At 43.7% G+C, this 16257-nt stretch overlaps 1 protein-coding gene across 1 annotated transcript in view; it reads right to left on the reverse strand.

Moving 5' to 3' along the window:
* Positions 1–1115: 1115 nt before the first annotated feature.
* Positions 1116–16257, reverse strand: part of USH2A (usherin) — a gene marked incomplete at its 3' end in the record, with an annotated part of 383577 nt that continues 368435 nt past the window's right edge. The window contains exons 64-72 of the mRNA XM_080341535.1: positions 14084–14293; positions 12060–12298; positions 11316–11533; positions 9275–9451; positions 8233–8316; positions 5858–6102; positions 4194–4265; positions 3493–3726; positions 1116–1205 (exon numbers count right to left, since the gene is read on the reverse strand). Coding sequence (XP_080197661.1) covers positions 1116–1205; positions 3493–3726; positions 4194–4265; positions 5858–6102; positions 8233–8316; positions 9275–9451; positions 11316–11533; positions 12060–12298; positions 14084–14293 — 1569 coding nt within the window. The remainder of the gene's footprint in view (positions 1206–3492; positions 3727–4193; positions 4266–5857; positions 6103–8232; positions 8317–9274; positions 9452–11315; positions 11534–12059; positions 12299–14083; positions 14294–16257) is intronic.

Below are 16257 nucleotides of genomic sequence, written 5' to 3' on the forward strand. Positions count from 1 at the left end.
CTGCTGTTTGAAATCTGAAATGTTTTGTGCAGGTTAAGGAGGAAGCTGTTCAAAATAGCACACTACGTTGCCTCTTAGTCCAAATAAATGGCCAGAGGAGTGTTGCTTGTACTTTCTGAAAATGTATGGTGTAAGATGATGGGTTTTGCTGATTGTGACTGAGAGTATGCATAAAAATATGCTTGGCAGAATACACAGAAGTGGCAGTCTCTTGAGGGCTTCCTTGTCACTTTCTTCAGAAAAAGGATGGAGACTAATATGCGAGTAGGTTTACTGTCATGGTATAATATAATAATTCTCAATTACAAGTGCCTTGACATGGTATTTCCTACCTGTGTTGCACTGGCTGCTTGCTGTTTGCTCCTAGTTTACTGTGGGTGGTGAACAAATTTTATTGCCTGTAGATTAGTAATACATAAGCAAAAGGGAAGGCTGTGACAGCAAATGTTTAATAGGGAGTGGGTCAGGAGGTTTGCTACCTCTGAAAAGCATGCTTGCAATTAAGCATTAATTAATGGCTTTTTTTTTTTTAACTTGAGCCAAGACGGGGGCAGGGAAAGAAAGAGGGAGAGAATGCAAAGTTTAAAGCAACTCTGTAAGAATTCCTTCACTTGCTGTTTATTCACCTGTGCATGAAGACAATTTTGTGGTGGAGCTTTGTCAGGCCAGGAAAAGACACAACTATCCTGCCACGAAGGTCCCTGTTAGCCACATGCTGGTCTTTGGATGGGTAAAACACTTTTCTTTACCAAACACGCTGCCCCCCCTCCCACCCTCACAACCCTCTTTGACTGTGAAAATTGGATGAGAAACAGAGATGAGAGCTTCTGCCTTCACAGTCTGCTACTACTGCGTGACTTTGGGATTTTCAGACTGTTCTCTTACATTTCTGAGAGGTCAGTGCTAGCACACAGTTTTTACTACACGTTTAAAGTGATGGTGGAAAAAAAGGCCAACTTACCCCCACCCCATCCCTTCCAAACAAACGGTTTTATATTTTAACTAATGGCCATGGGGTGGGGAAGCAATAGCCATATCCCCTCCCCCAAAGGCCATGCAGGCTGCTTTTGGCAAGTCACCCTCTTTGCGTTTTCTAGAGAAGGTGGTTGTGTTCTTCAGAGGTGGGTGTCGGTGAATGTGGTGTGCTCCTTGGTGACTGTGCTGAAGCCTTTGATGACACTCACAAGATCTTCTTCATCTACATACTGTTAGGAGGGAGGAAAGAAAAAAAATACATGTAAGCCAAAGTCATACCAGACTAAAGGTGATTCCTTTATTTCCCTTTCCTCTCACCCCCTAAAAAGTGGTTCTGAAATAGATAAAAGTTTCTCTCTACATGTTTTCCCATTCTTACTAGCATGAAGGAAGACACTAATGCATTCAAGCACCAGAATCCAAACCAAGTAGATTTTCATAGTAAGCAATTAGTTAAAAAAAAAAAAATAAAAATCAATTACTATATATATCTGACAAATGGTAAATATAAGTGTTTGTTGCTGTGTGATGGGGAGCTTGGAGAGATGAAAAGACAACACGTTTATGTTTTTCTTTTGTATAACAACTCTGTCACCTGTGGTTTAAGTAAGATTTTTGTTCTTGAGGCCTCTAAAGGAGGGTCTAAGCTTCTTCCAGCTGTACTCATGCTAATGCACTGAGCCAGAGAAAGAGTTGAAAGCAGAAGAGAAATAAACCGTTTCCATAGCATAAAAAGATCGCCAGCAGTGTTACTGCAGATGTGTGTCCTGGGCCACTTCATTCAGTATATTAATTTGCAAGATGGAAAAAGGCATGAACAAAATTTGCTGACAGTCCTATGCTACTGAGTGTAATAAAGGGAAGAATTGAGTGAAAAGTGTTGCAGGAGGTTTGTTTGCAGGAGAGTAGCTGAGCAACACAGGAGCAGAGAGTTTAGGTTCAGGGCAACATAAAGCAATGTATAGAGCCTGGCTTTGTATATATTGCCACTGATTTTAAAAAACAGCCGAGGTCATGCTTTCAGGCTTGTTTGCCACCAAAAGTGAGATAAAGTGTTTCTCCTGCTCCTATCACTTCTGAAACTCATTGGACTACTCTGTAAACCAGTTCCAACATAACCAACACCCAGCATATTAAACCAAATTAAACCAATTAAACCAAATCATGGTGATAGCACAAGATAAGCAGATACAGAAAGAGCTTCCTTACTGTCAGGAAGCCCTGCTTTTGGCTAATGAGAGATGGTATGGAGGTACAGCCCAGTTGGGCAATAGTCTCCAAGGAATTAAATCATGAGGTTGTGATGGCTCTCAGAAATGAGGCTGAGCCACACCACCCCTGACTCAGGCAATCCATGGGCTGGAAGATTAACCGGTACCTTGAGGGGTTTTGCCTGTCTTCTTATTTAAGCCTTATCAGCTTCCTTGGTTCTGCCCTTAGGGGCTAAGCAGGTACAGCAGCAACACCCCTGCGTGCCTATACGTCCCAGCCCTTTTAGCCATTTGGTGTGCTGAAGGTGAAAGCCCAAGGAAGCTGCCTGGATTTGTGTGCCAGACCATCCTTCTCCAGTTCACTTTGCATTTTGGACAAGATCCACTCAATGGTAGCTGCACACTCCATCTAACTTTGTTACTACCACCTCACCTGTCTTTCACCCCATCTGTCAGCTTTTTAGGAACCTTATTAGTCAGCTTTTTCTGGGAGCAAACACTTGTAACTTGCAGGCCCCTGAATCCCTTCCCACACGTTTGCTCAGGGAATGGTGGAAGCTGGGGGGAGTGGAGGTTGAAGAGCTTGTTTCCTGGTGGCAAACAGGAAGGGAAGTTGCCATTGTCCTTGATTTGAGAAGTGTAACTTCTTATAGCTGTGTGTTCGGGTCCTTGCTGGTGACACTGGCCAATCCTGTCCTGTCCTATATTAGAAGACAGATACTCTGCCTGCCCCTCCCCAGCCTCCTAGTCCCACGTAAGCAGAGTATGAAAGTCATTTGTCACGAATGCCAGAAGATCTGAGCATTCACATGATCTCTGCGTCAATTGAGCAGAGTCCAGATAGCAGGTCTTGTCAGCAATTGAGTCCAGGGTCACAGAAGAGGAACAAAAGCTCCTGCTTCTGGCATTGATTGTGCGAAGGATGGGAAGAAGTCCCTCCTCACGGGTGTACTTTTGCTGAAATGCATGAAGAGACAAGCCTGTGAGTTTTGACCAAATAGAAAGGAGTTCTTCATGGTGCACATCCCTGCTAGGCCGTGGAGTTACTAGTTTGATGGAAACCATAGACAGGTGCATGTAGAACCCCCATCCCCTCACATAAGAGCAGTGTATGATCACCTGCATCTCCAGAAGACAGCAGTAGGCAGGAAGGATTTTGAGGATTTAACCTCTGACCATGTACTCTTGAGTCTTTTGGCTGCATCTCCAGCAGCTTTAGATGTTTAGACCTTCTCATGATCCTAACAGAACAGATGAATCACTAGCAGCTGACACACAACAACATCAGAGGAACAGGAATCCTTACCAAGCCACGGCCAGCAGTGCGATGATTGCGAATAATGGCATCCCAAGGTGATTCTTCAACAAGAGACTTTTTGTCATAGAGGTTGAGCAGCTGGCTGACACTGCGATGAAGGGAGGCTTGGGAATATGTGCGACTTAGCTGGCTCTGGCTTGGTCTCCTCGCCCCAGATGCAAGACGGAAACTGCGGTTGCTTGTGGGAGAACCAGCTCCTGGAATTTTTGTATCTGCCAGCCCCTACAAGGAAGATGCAAACTAATAAATCAAAAATAAAGGGCGTGGTATCAAACACTTTATCTGAAAAACACCAAAGGAAGAGTGGAATAGAGAAACCCATGCTTCAAAAAAATCATGCACAGTTATAAACAAACAGAAGAAAATAAAAGAAAATAAAAAAAAATAAAAAAAAAAGGACCTTTCCCCATTGTAGGACAAACATATCATTTAAAAGCAAAGAAAAAAACAAACCATATACCCCTAATTTTTTAAAAAAAGTAGTCAACAGGCAGAAGTTCAAAGATTTTGGGCTACCAGAATGCTTGCCCAGACTTGCACAGCAAGGGGATGTCAGCAGACTTCCTTTTTTTTGAGTTAGCATGACCAGGGAATAGACATTCACCCACCAGGAGAAACATGCAATGTGAGATGCCTTCATGCAGCTGGCACATCACACATCTTGCAACTCCGCAAGCTAACAACTCTACCTCAAAGTGCATTGTGTAACTTTTGAGAGTGACGCTGCTTGATGAATCGGATGTGTCAGCAATGGTCTCGAACTGAGATGAAAGAGAAGGAGGAAAAGCATTAGGGCAGACAGGGTGCGATGTGGGTATGGTCCATTCCTTATGGATGGTGTGAATTAGCTGCAGCTCTGTGAAGGGGAGCAATGTAGCAGGGTGCGGGGCAGTAGGGGAATGGGCAAAGATGATGCACGATTTAACTTTTAATAAGTACCACGTGGGCAGCCAGAACTGTTTGCCACATGACCTCGCTGACAATTGTAAATCACAAGCAATTATGTGACTTCATAGTAGATCTAACTACTCAGATTAAGTCCTTCAACTGATGCACTGTACTATCCTCCTTTCTATTAAGAAAGTCCATGAGCTTATGGGAAAAAAAAGGGGGGAGGGGAGGTGTCAAGGGGCAGGAACATGGAAAGGAATTGTGCAGGCATGCCAATAGCAAAGGCATTTTAAAGTCAAGAGTAACAACACGACAGGCTGTAGCAGAAAAAGAATCAAAACCATGAGACCAGAAAAAAAAAGAAGTTTCTTATGCTCCTAGCCTTTGCCAGGAGAAGGGGCACACTGGAAATCCCATTGTTTCCAAGAGCTCCTTCGTCAAGGCACAGATGCAGCTTCTTGGCATGGAGACAAGAAGGAACAGAATGCGTGAAGGATGCAGGAGTCACTATCCTGCTTGATGGCGCTCACAGGAAAAAGAAGCTGAGAAGTGACAAGAAGAATCATCTCATGATCTGCGCCTGGGAAGAAGCATGGAAATGGAAGGCACCGCTGCTCCCATTCTCAGTCTCATACCAATTTTCATATTCCTTTTGTCTTGCTTTCCCTCAAAGGGTAGGGCAGCACTACTACTCTGCTACATGGTAGAACATGTTCTTTATCCATTTTGTTACAGAATTGTATCTTTTCATAATAAAAATGATGCAAGGCCTTCCTTTTTATCACTCCCCAGCAGTCCTCCTCCCACCCCTCCAGTGGTCCCGCTGTGGCTCTGTGTGCACAGATGCGCACACACGTTTTGTGAAGGTCCCCAGGTTTCACTCGCTCTCCCCCAAACCTTCCTGGCACGCAGCTCATCCTAGAGCAGCCCAGCTGTGTGGTGGGTGGATCCCAGAAAGAAACAGCCGCTCCATAAGTCCTGCTTTTTGCAGGCATGTTTCACAGATGCCGGACAAAGACCGTCAGGCATAGCCTGGTTACCCATCCACAACAGATAGTTGGGAACACGTGAAAGATTCATCTGAAAAGCACATTTTTATCACCTACATTGTCACAGCATGCCGAGGCCTTTTCACTTCTGTTACAGATGTCAGTTAACATCAGGTGACATCAATGGCTTTGCATTTTCTGTGACTCCAGACCCAAAGTTTGTCTTAGGCATCAGAAGCATTTCAGGGCTTGCAGACCAGGTGCCACAGAACTCTCTTTTTGGACTGAGCGTGGCTCTCTGTGCCCACATAGGTACACTAGATAGCCCTTTTCCTACACTGAACAGCCTTCACTTGGTAGCCTTGAGTGCAACAAAATGGTGGAAGGAGGAAGAAAAACTGTGTATGTTTAGGGCAGTACAGATAAAAGTCTAACATGATGAACAGAGAAAAACTGCATTTTACCAAACGTACCGGATGGATTTCACCCGATGAATACACACTCATTGGTGATGTTCTTTTCTGAAGTGGAACTAAAGGAGGTCTGTCTCGTGCATAGGGTTGCTTGTGGACTTTCCTTTGAAGGATCAAGGAGAGAAGAATAGCCAAGATGATCAAACCTAGAACTACCATCAGCACTGCAAACCACAACTCATTGTAGAATTTTACACGTTTGGACTCCGCTTTGTCCTTCTCTCCAGGTGTTGTCAAGATCAGGCCTGTAAAAATCAAGAGGGATTAGGGGAGAAAGGGAATGTTATTTCAGAAAGTGTTTAACAATATGCTATCCCTTTCCTCGCTAATAAATTAGGCAGAAATTTAAGTAATTTTGTCGTCATGTGCTTATTTGCACTTATGTTCAAGGTGGCATAATGGTTCAATATGCTAGAGGGCTATAATAAAAAGCTTACTACCCTCAAGAGACCCTGCTTAAAGTTCTGGCATTGCTGCTCAGGCTGGAAATCACCACTGCATCAGCAGCTCTTGAGAAAGGAGGCAGTAGAGGTGGAATGCGAGGAAAAAAAAGGGTTCTCCAAGTAACCTTGAAGAGTGGAAATGACTACAGTAATTTCAGAGCAATACAGACAGAGGACATTCTCTCCAGCACTGTGCAGTGGCAGGCCTGTGCAGTTAAAAAGAGAGAGGGAGGAAGACTGAACTGAAATGAGTAATAAATTAATATAAAAGCAAGCAAGAAGAAACACTTTATTACTTCTTCCCCCACCTGTTAGAGAGAAACAGCCACTTAGTTGGCTTTGCTTATACACAACACAAGCATAAGAAATCTCAGTGACAGGATTTCCTGGTTATTTGCAAACCTACATGCATATCCGGACTCTTTGCTAAGGATTTTCCATCACCTTTGCTTGCAAGTCTCTGCTGCAAGTTGCCTGCAGTGCTGATGAAGTTTGCAGCACACTCTGGGTACAAGCAGCAACCAAAAGAAAAAAAGCAGCAGACTGTGGAAGGTGATGGATGTAAAATAACTGGGAACATTTTATAATGCCTTCACAGCAGCCTTGCCTGAAATTCTGCGGGAGGATGGAGTGAGAGTATGAAAAGGAATATAATGGCAACGCAGTGTAAAGCATAATTGCAAAGACAAGGCCCATCTCTTTTAAGAAGCTGAACAAGATGCAACTCAAAAAATAAATAAATGAATTAAAACCAATATGTCAGTTTGAAATGGTTTGAGCTGAGCTTTGCTTTCCAGGAAACTAAGGAGAGAAAATCCTGAAACTTTTTACTGATGTCTACTACTCAATGGACAACGACTCTATGGAATTTCATCACAGCAAACTCCTTCGCTTCCACAAAACAAGCAAAGGCCTCATGGACAGAAGAGAAAGAGAAGGTGTTATAAACGGGGTCCTTATGGTGTCTCTTATGACATTCTTGTAGACTGGTTAGGGGAACACACCCCAGGTGAAACTGCAGAGACTGGCTGGTTGCTTATTTGAAAGGAGCAGGCAGGTGCCCATTGCTGGGGTGGGTGGGATGCAGGGAGGAGAGAGGATGTGTATTTTCATTGTCAAACTGAGGAGTACTGCGGGAGGACAGGATTAGAGTTTGATATAGTGTTAATTTGGAAATAAAATCTGGAACAGAGCAGATTCTATTCAGGAGGCAAAACCACTACATTTTTGAGCAATATAATTATGTAAAAAAACAAGAAAAAACTATTACGCATATGAAAAGAGGATCTGAAGCTGATCATGATGGACTAGTGAAGGGACTTGAACATAAGACCTATGGGGAGAGGCTGAGGGAGCTGGGGTTGTTTAGTCTGGAGAAGAGGAGGCTCAGAGGTGACCTCATCACTCTCTATAACTACCTGAAGGGAAGTTATAGCCAGGTGGGGATTGGTCTCTTCTCCCAGGCAGTCAGCAATAGGACAAGGGGGCATGGGCTTAAACTCTGCCAGGGGAGATTTAGGCTGGATATTAGAAAGAAATTCTTTACAGAGAGAGTGGTCAGGCATTGGAATGGCTGCCCAGGGAGGTGGTGGACTCGCCGTCCCTGGAGGTTTTTAAACTCCGATTGGACATGGCACTTGGTGCCATGATCTAATAAACAGACTAGAGTTGGACCAAGGGTTGGACTCGATGATCTCTGAGGTCTTTTCCAGCCCAGTCGATTCTGTGATTCTGTGATTCTGTGAAAGGAGCACAAATCCATCCATGGCAAAAACAAAAGGCATGTTACCTACATACTTCATACCCTAAGGCACGAAGGGATCCCCTGATCCTTCAGTGAGGGGCCATCCTGTCTGGCATGCACAACATAGCACATTTCTACCACAAACACATTAAATGAATAGATGCAAGGTAGTTGCTTCACATATTTACCAACTCCATCTGCAGTGTTGTACTTGATGACCGGTGTCATGGCACTCCCTTCATCGGTGATGCAGGTCACTTGAAACAAAAAGGCTGGGCAAAAAGGTTATAAAATACTGTCAGCAAGAGAAATCAGAATTCTGTAGATGCTGCTTTGTCACCATAATCCACCAGTAGAGATGTCCAGGTTTGAGAAAAGCCAGACAGGCATAGCACATCATAACCCACTTGAGACCCAGATCGGAGCCTCATGATCCCTTACACATGGCTGTTGAACTTACAAACTATGAACAATGGCAGGTCACAGGTAGTTCCCACTATGAGGTTGCTACAAAATATGTTCCTCTTTCACCACCCAATCCTCCCTCTTCCAATGACATGTAGTTGTCAACTTCCAATTTATTCATAATTTTGTTCTAAATTCCTCATATTCTGTTAATGGCTGATATAAAAATGTCAAGAATGTTTAAGTAAAAAAATTATTAGCACCATTGCAGGAAAGTGAAAAATAAATGACAAAATCCTTTAAAATACAAAGCCCTCAACAACTTAAAACCAGATTTTTAAAATTTTTTTTCTTTCCCCCACCATTTACAGAGTTTCCTTTTATTTTAAAGACTGCAAATTGTTGAAAGAGAAACTAAATTTCAACACATGGCTGATTCCAAGAGGTACTGACTTAGTTTTGTTTTTTAAAAAAATGCAGGCTGCAGCCTATTCTGAAGCTGAAGATTTAGATTTCCATTCATTTCCCAGAGTGCAGCCCTGAAGGGTGGAACTGCAATGCAGCTCCAGGATTTGGGAAAACTTGGCCTTCACAAGGAGTCAGAACAGTCTCACCCAGACAGGCAACAAGATTGAGAGGAAGCTCAGCTCCAAGGATTTTTGTTTCAAGCATCTGCCTAGATGTATCTCAGTGTGTCTGTAGTACACTCCTGTGCTCTTAGCTTGGGATGGGTATGGAGAGTTTTTCTTAAATTTGGCACATAATAACATTAATGTACTGCAAGAGCCTTTCACAGAGAGAAAGCTACAGGAAATTAAAACTGACTTTTGTCAGACGTCCTTGGCAAATAGAGCTCTGTGTCAAAGCCACTGTAGATGCGCTGCCCGCTCTCAGTTAACGCGTACTCCTTCAGGCGGCCATTCAGGACAAAAGTGCGGCTCCAGTCTATGTGGATGGTAGATAAATTGCTGACAACGGAGAATGGAGCCATGTACCGAGGTGCTGTGAAAGAAGGAGAAAAGCCAACAGGCATGACTGAGTTATACAGCGCAGAAAAGAAGACTCTGCATGATACAAGCTCTCTGTCTCACACGCTCCCTCCCTCTCTCATATATGTATGTGTGGGTAGGGAGGGCACATGGGGAAACAAGAAAGCTGCTGTGGCATGCCAGCCTCTACACTGAGAAAGCAGAAATATCTCCTATCTTTAAAACAGAGACCTAGAACTCCTTTCCTTTGCCTTTCTGTACATGGTACGAACACTAAAACTGTATAAATTGAATTCTAGCTTAAGGTGGGGGACAGGGAGCCACAGGAGGTTCTGCAAGTTCAGCTGCAGCATGCTGGGCTGTGGGAACCGAACTGCTAAGGAACTCTTTTGGAAGCCCCAAGAAATTGCCCAAGATGATCTTTTAACACACGCACATACATGAAAACACGGGGTTTCAGCAAACCAAGATCAGACAGCAGGCAGAGAGGAAAGAAACCCAGAACTCACTTCAGGGAGGAAGAGTTCATCAGTTGGGCTCAACAGCTTGCTAACAAAAGACTTCATTGAAGTTTGAGGTGGCCCTTTCTTGTGGTTTTGCCATTAAGCCATGCGCCCACTACATACTGGTTTGTTCATAAGAAAGCTGCTTGTCCAGCTGCAGTTTGCTGCTAATTGCTCCCTGTCACTAAAGCAAACCTTCCAGGCAAGGTGAAGGAGACATTCAGAGGGACTCAGGAGACCCGATGTGAAGAGGTCAGCAAGGTGAGAAAAGCAAGACTGAAAGAGAAGGACTGCAGACCCAGGGGACGCAGGGGTTAAAAATGGCTTTCAAACCCCTGTGTTCTATATGTCCCACCAGTTCATTATGAATTTTATCCATTTAAAAGTTCATTATCATGTTCTAGCTTTTTAGCTTTCAATGTAATAAAACACAGCTGTAGAGATAAGGCCTTTTTGTTTGTTTGTTTGTTTGTTTTTTCCCAGTGGTGACATTAAAGAAAATCTGGGGCTGTTCTACCTGAAATTTTCAGCTAAGGATGTAGCCGATAGATTTTTAGTAATTACTAGGCAGAACTACCAAGTGATATAAAAGGGATTTTTAGAAAGCTGATTCTGAAACCCTGACACAAGACTATATGATAAAAAGTGAACATCCTCTTTGCCCTGACTGGGCAGGCTGAGGTGAAATGCCAGTCTCATCTGTTATGGAATGACTCTGGCTACAGCACTATAGATCTTTTTAATAAAAGCTGATGTTAGACTACTACAAATTCAGTTTTGATGGCAAAATCTATTCTGACTGTAGGCACAGGTCCTGCACGTTAAATTTCTGTGCAGGCCACCACATGGCCTTCAAGTATTGCCTGTGATGGTTAGATGGGTAGCAACAAATGCTTACTTCATTGTCAACAAGGATCCAATCATTCAGATGACATCCATGGAAAACTCTCACGAGCCTTGGCAGAAATCTGGCATGAATTAGCATAGTAAGATTGTTCCTGAAAAGAATCACCAGGCCTCCCTCAAGGTCTCCACTTTACTTAGGGATTATTTATTACTACACCTCACTCTTCTGGTAATACTTGAACATTTTATGTTCTGCAGCTTTTCTGCCCATTCGCAGTAAAATAAAAGCTTTCCAGGCTCCTGAGACAGAGGATGTGATCTCAGATGATGAGCAAAGAATTATTTTTGAAGGAATGAGCAGTCAAGCCCCAGAGCAGAATTTCAATGAATGGGCAGCAGAGTCACAGTGACCAGAAGAGCAGGTTTCTGAGGACATCAGCTTTCACAGAAGTGAAGTCATTTGGTGCTATGCAGCCCTGCTCATCAGAAGTGAGCGTTGGTCATCAGTGAACCATTTGTCATACTCACGCTCCTTTTCTGTAGTGAAACCAATCCATTCCGAGGCACTGCTGCCAACAGAGTTGTAAGACACAACTCGCAGGTTGTAGGTCGTATAAGGCTCCAGGTTGGACACGTTGGCACTCTGTCCTTTTCCTGTATACTTCACCTCAGTTGGGCCAGGACTACAAGCCTTCACTGCTGGCTGTAGGTTCAGGGGACAAGCCATATACACATGGAGCTCATAGCTGACAACAAAGTTGAGATTTCAATTAATCAAGAGCCTTAATAGCGTAAGGGCCAAACATACATTTCATCCTAATTGCTGTATGTCTGGCTATTAGAGAAGAGAATGGACCTCATCCCAGTTTCTCCCTTGGAGATTTTGGCCCCAACTCTAAGATGCCAACAAGCAATTGTGGTTGTCAGTCACACTCACAGTGAAACTGTTGAAGCCTGTTACCTTGCTGTTCACTTCTGCAAATCAGGATTTGCCTTCGTAATTACAAGATGCAGCTGTCTTTTCACTGCCAGTTAATCTCACAACTTTTTGGCTGTGCAGCCACAGCTGTCAGGCAATTACCTCCACTCACAACACCTCTCAGGTGGCATTTAGGCCACACAGGACTTCCCCACCAACACTGGGAAGGAGCAGCATGGCTGTCACAACCTTCCAATGCTTTTAGTCCTGCAATTCCAGCCCACGTCCAGGAAAATCGTTCTGCTACCACCCTTGGCTGAGGTGGGCATGTTCAGCTGGGTGGCAGCTCCTACCTGGTGACAATGCCGTTGGGTGACTGAGGTGCGCTCCACTGGAAAGAGGCGTTCCTGGAGGTCACGGTGCGGATCTGCGGGGGAGGCTGCTCCGAGGGTGGAGCTGGCTGCGTGGTGATTTGGGCCATGGGTCCTTTGCTGCAACAGTTGAAACAGGTGCAAGCCTCCACACCAATGGAGTATGTGGTGAAAGGTTTTAGACCATGTATAGTTTGCTGGGTGGCAGTCCCTTCTGACAGCTATAAAAATTAAGAGGGAACTTGTCACAGCTTCAAGCACCACAAGTACTAAATAAGGGTTACGGAGGTGAATTAACTCCAGAAGAAGACAGACACAAGGTTCTGCATGTCCTTTAAGTCTGACATTAATGCAGCTGCTGTGTACTGAGAAGTCTGCATTCATTTTTCTCCCATTACGAAGTTAAAGGGCATTGTTCAAAGGAAAAGACCATGCCATCAGTGGCCCCACAGATGTCTTGAGTTCAGCTGTGACCAGTGTATATCAAATTTCAAATGTCATTCTCAGGAACAGAGAAATAGAAAACCTTCACGGAGAAACTCTGGTATAAGTGGTACTGAAGCAAAAAAGGGATTAATATGCAAAATAGCTCCATGATAAGTGTGCTAGCAAATACTTATGTGTATCTCACAACCTTCCTCAACATAGATACAGGATACAGTGTTGGGCAGAGTGATACAAATGTGTGTGGTGGGTCAGTTTACTCACAGATGGGAGAATGTCCTCACTGGTAGGTATCTCTAAGTTGAGGGCGAACATGATGCTGCTTTGCATTCAAACAGCCATAGTGCTGGGTGAGCTTGTTAGGAAACTCCCCTACGCTCAGCAAGAGAGATGTGGCAGTTCTGGCAAAGGAAACGGTGCCCTTGTTCTGAAACCACTCGCAGGAACTGCCACTTCACATCATTGCTATAGTAATTTGTGGGTAAAGCTTCTTAAGCCAAAGAAATAAAAATATGTAGAAAACTCCAATGAGGGACAAAATCTGATCCCATTTGGCAGAACATGATTTAGCAGAGTGGCAAAAAATGGGAAGGAAAAAGTCAAGCAAGCAAAGGAGAGCACTTAATACTTTTTGATGGCAGAGCCAGCAGCACGGCAGGTTTGAGGGGATGGAAACGGAGGGCTGCGGTGGCACCAGTGAGGTGAACTGGCTGAAACAGACATGGACACAGCCAATTGCACTGGAAGAAATAACTGTGTAACATGCAATTGGTAGGCAGCTTAAGCTCACAGACCAGACTGAGGACTTTAGAAGGGGTCCCTAGCACTTATATGCTGAGAAAGATGGGTCAAGGGAAAAAAAACCCATACAAATATTTACCCGTGTGTAAAAAAACAAACAGATAAGGCTACAGACAAAAAGTATTCCAATATTTTGCATTGGTTTGGTGGTAACTGTTCCAAGCACCTTCCAGAGCCCTAACCTTTCCCTGCATCTCCCTGTTTTATAACTAATGAAGCCCTGAAGGTTTCCTAAGCTGAGAATGGTCATTTCTGGACACCTAATGATGTCTAGGCTGAGACACCAAACACAGAAGAAGTTGCTGGGCTACTTGCACTATTCTTCAGTGCTCTACCATTAAATACTTATTAATAGCAAGAAAGATTTTTGAGGGAAGCCATCCAAAGCATACAATCATTTCCTAATGGCTGCAGTTCCTGCCTCTACTGTTTGTACTGGTGGGAGCTGTCTGGAAGTGTTCTGTTTGGACGCTTAGCTACCCCTGAACAATACTGCTGATGCCCACAGCATTGCCACAGCACATCAACACCTGAGAAGTGTTTAATGATGAGGTTAGTTCCTTGCAAAGCACATTTAGATGAGTGAAAGAGCTGGCGGTTCTTTGGCCAAAAAGAGAGCACTGCAGAGCAGTTAGCAACGGGAGTCCAGGAGAGGAAGACAGCCTGCAACCAACAGTAGCAGCTTATAAGAAAATAAGATTGTTAAAACTAGAAAATACAGGCTCAAATGGAAGTACAGAAACAGCGTTGACAGTACTCACCACCACATCAGTCCCTCTGGTATCGTTAGAAAACAGCCTGTAGATACTGACCACCCCATTTGGCTTAAGAGGGGGGTTGATGTTCACCACGGCCACTGTGGACGCCACCGTGCCGAAGAGGGGAGCTCCCAGGCCCTCGGGAGGCGCAGGGCCCGTCCGGCAGCGGGACCAGCCGCTCGGCGTCCGGCCTGCTGAGTTTACTGACCACACCTTCAGCACACAGAAACAGAGAAACTCTTAGCGAAGGACTCAAGCCTACAAAACATCTGTGGTTATCCAGGGGTATTGCTGCAGCTGTACTGACACTGGAAAAATATGTAGTGCAATGACACTCATGCAAAATGTCCCTTGACTGTCGCTGAGCACCTGTGTCAACCCAGTGACTTTCTAACAGAAGAGGGGAATGTTTCCTACCGCTACATTTAGGGAAAAGGAGCAGATTTCATGCCTCAGGCAGTGTGTGTTCCTGTGTCTTCATACCTGATCCCCAAACCCTGAATTCCCACCACCGTCTGTGTCATAGCACACAAAGATGGCTCCTTAAGAAGCTGTGATCAACAGTGATAATGTTTTCAAAGATACCTGAACAAAAATATTGATACGTAGTCCTGCCAGTTTCTCCCTTCTACACATTTCCTTCATATATTCAAGCAGCCCCAATTAACTCAGCCTAGCACTGTGTGACACTGAAGTTACGTTCACCTTGACTGAATCACACAAGACAAACTCTAGTTACTCTAAAAACCGGAAACTTATACAAGAACATCCTTCTCTAAAAATATTAACATATCAATCACATTTTCGGTAACCCACAATATAAATAAAGCCTATTGCAAAGTATAGGTAAGTCAGCATCTCTCATTTATTTTCACAACATTTGCTTTATTGCATGAGCACAAAGGCAATGGCTTCAGTTCCAAGATTTCAAAATTCAGCAGCTTGAATTAGACCTGATTAAAAGCCACATGTCTCTATGAACTATGCCTACTGATTTTGTCAGCTTCCCAAAACCAGGGTGATCTGCAGACTACATAAAACTCAGCACTTATTAAACACACTCTCCAACAAATCTGCATGAAAATTAAATTTTGCTTTCATCAAGGAGTGAATAAACATATGGAAGGATGTATAATCTTATTTATCAAAAACCATTTGTATAATTAAACACGAATATCATAAAAGGTTGCCTTAGGTCGTCATTTGCATGAGTAAGTAATTTGTAGAATGTCAGGTACAATAGACAGAATAGATGGATGTGTGAGCGTATAGGGTTAAATTAGGCTCAATATTAGCCAACCACATAGTGATCAATCAGAATGATAGATCTAAATGGCAATACAAGAGGACTGTCTGAGCGATTTTTAGTATAAGTATTCCTTAGTAAGCTTTCATGTCGAGCAGTTCTAACTATAGTAAAACATGTTCTTATATGATCTGCTTTGGGCAGAGGTCCTGGAGAAGTGGATGGTGGGACTGTGCTTTAAAAAAAAAAAAAAAAAAAAGAGGTATTCAAAACTGACCCTGGAGTCCTTCCAGCTTGCAATATTAAGTTCCAAGACCACAGGACACTTCACAAAGGGCCTGAGAAAGGAAAAAGGCCAAAAACTACAACAGTGGCTTTGAAGACTGTGGTTCTGCCAATTATAAACCCAAAGTGACCGCCTCATTCCATCAGTAACACATAGCACCATTCAATGAAACACTACTTAAGTGCAGATGATGCCCTACAATAAAAAGCGCAGCCAAAGCACTTTCATTTTCAGTGAAATCAGTAATTTATCTCCGTTGTGAACTTTTCATAAAGTCAAACTCTGTTCACTTTACTGCAGTAGGTCAAACCCTCTATCTCAGTTCAGTCCCAGCTGCTACAAAGATTTGCCCACAGTCGTTCATTTTGAGGGGCATATTTCTTTGTGAAGATAATAAGCCACATATGGAAAGAGCAGCATCAACTCAGTGTTCACACAAGTTCAAACACACCAGTTATATGCAAGCTGTGGCCTTAATGAGCACAGAGCGTAACAGTGTCGGACCTGACCTGCTGAGCAAGCAGCCCACAGCAAAACTGAAGGTGGTGATTTAGGAACAGAGGCTTTCTGTGTAGCACAGGAATTCAGCCTCAGAATGGGACCCCTGAGGAACATTAGAGAAGAGAGAGATGCAGCTCACTTGGG

The sequence above is a fragment of the Nesoenas mayeri genome (assembly GCF_963082525.1).
Source record: "Nesoenas mayeri genome assembly, chromosome: 3".
Taxonomy (NCBI): domain Eukaryota; kingdom Metazoa; phylum Chordata; class Aves; order Columbiformes; family Columbidae; genus Nesoenas; species Nesoenas mayeri.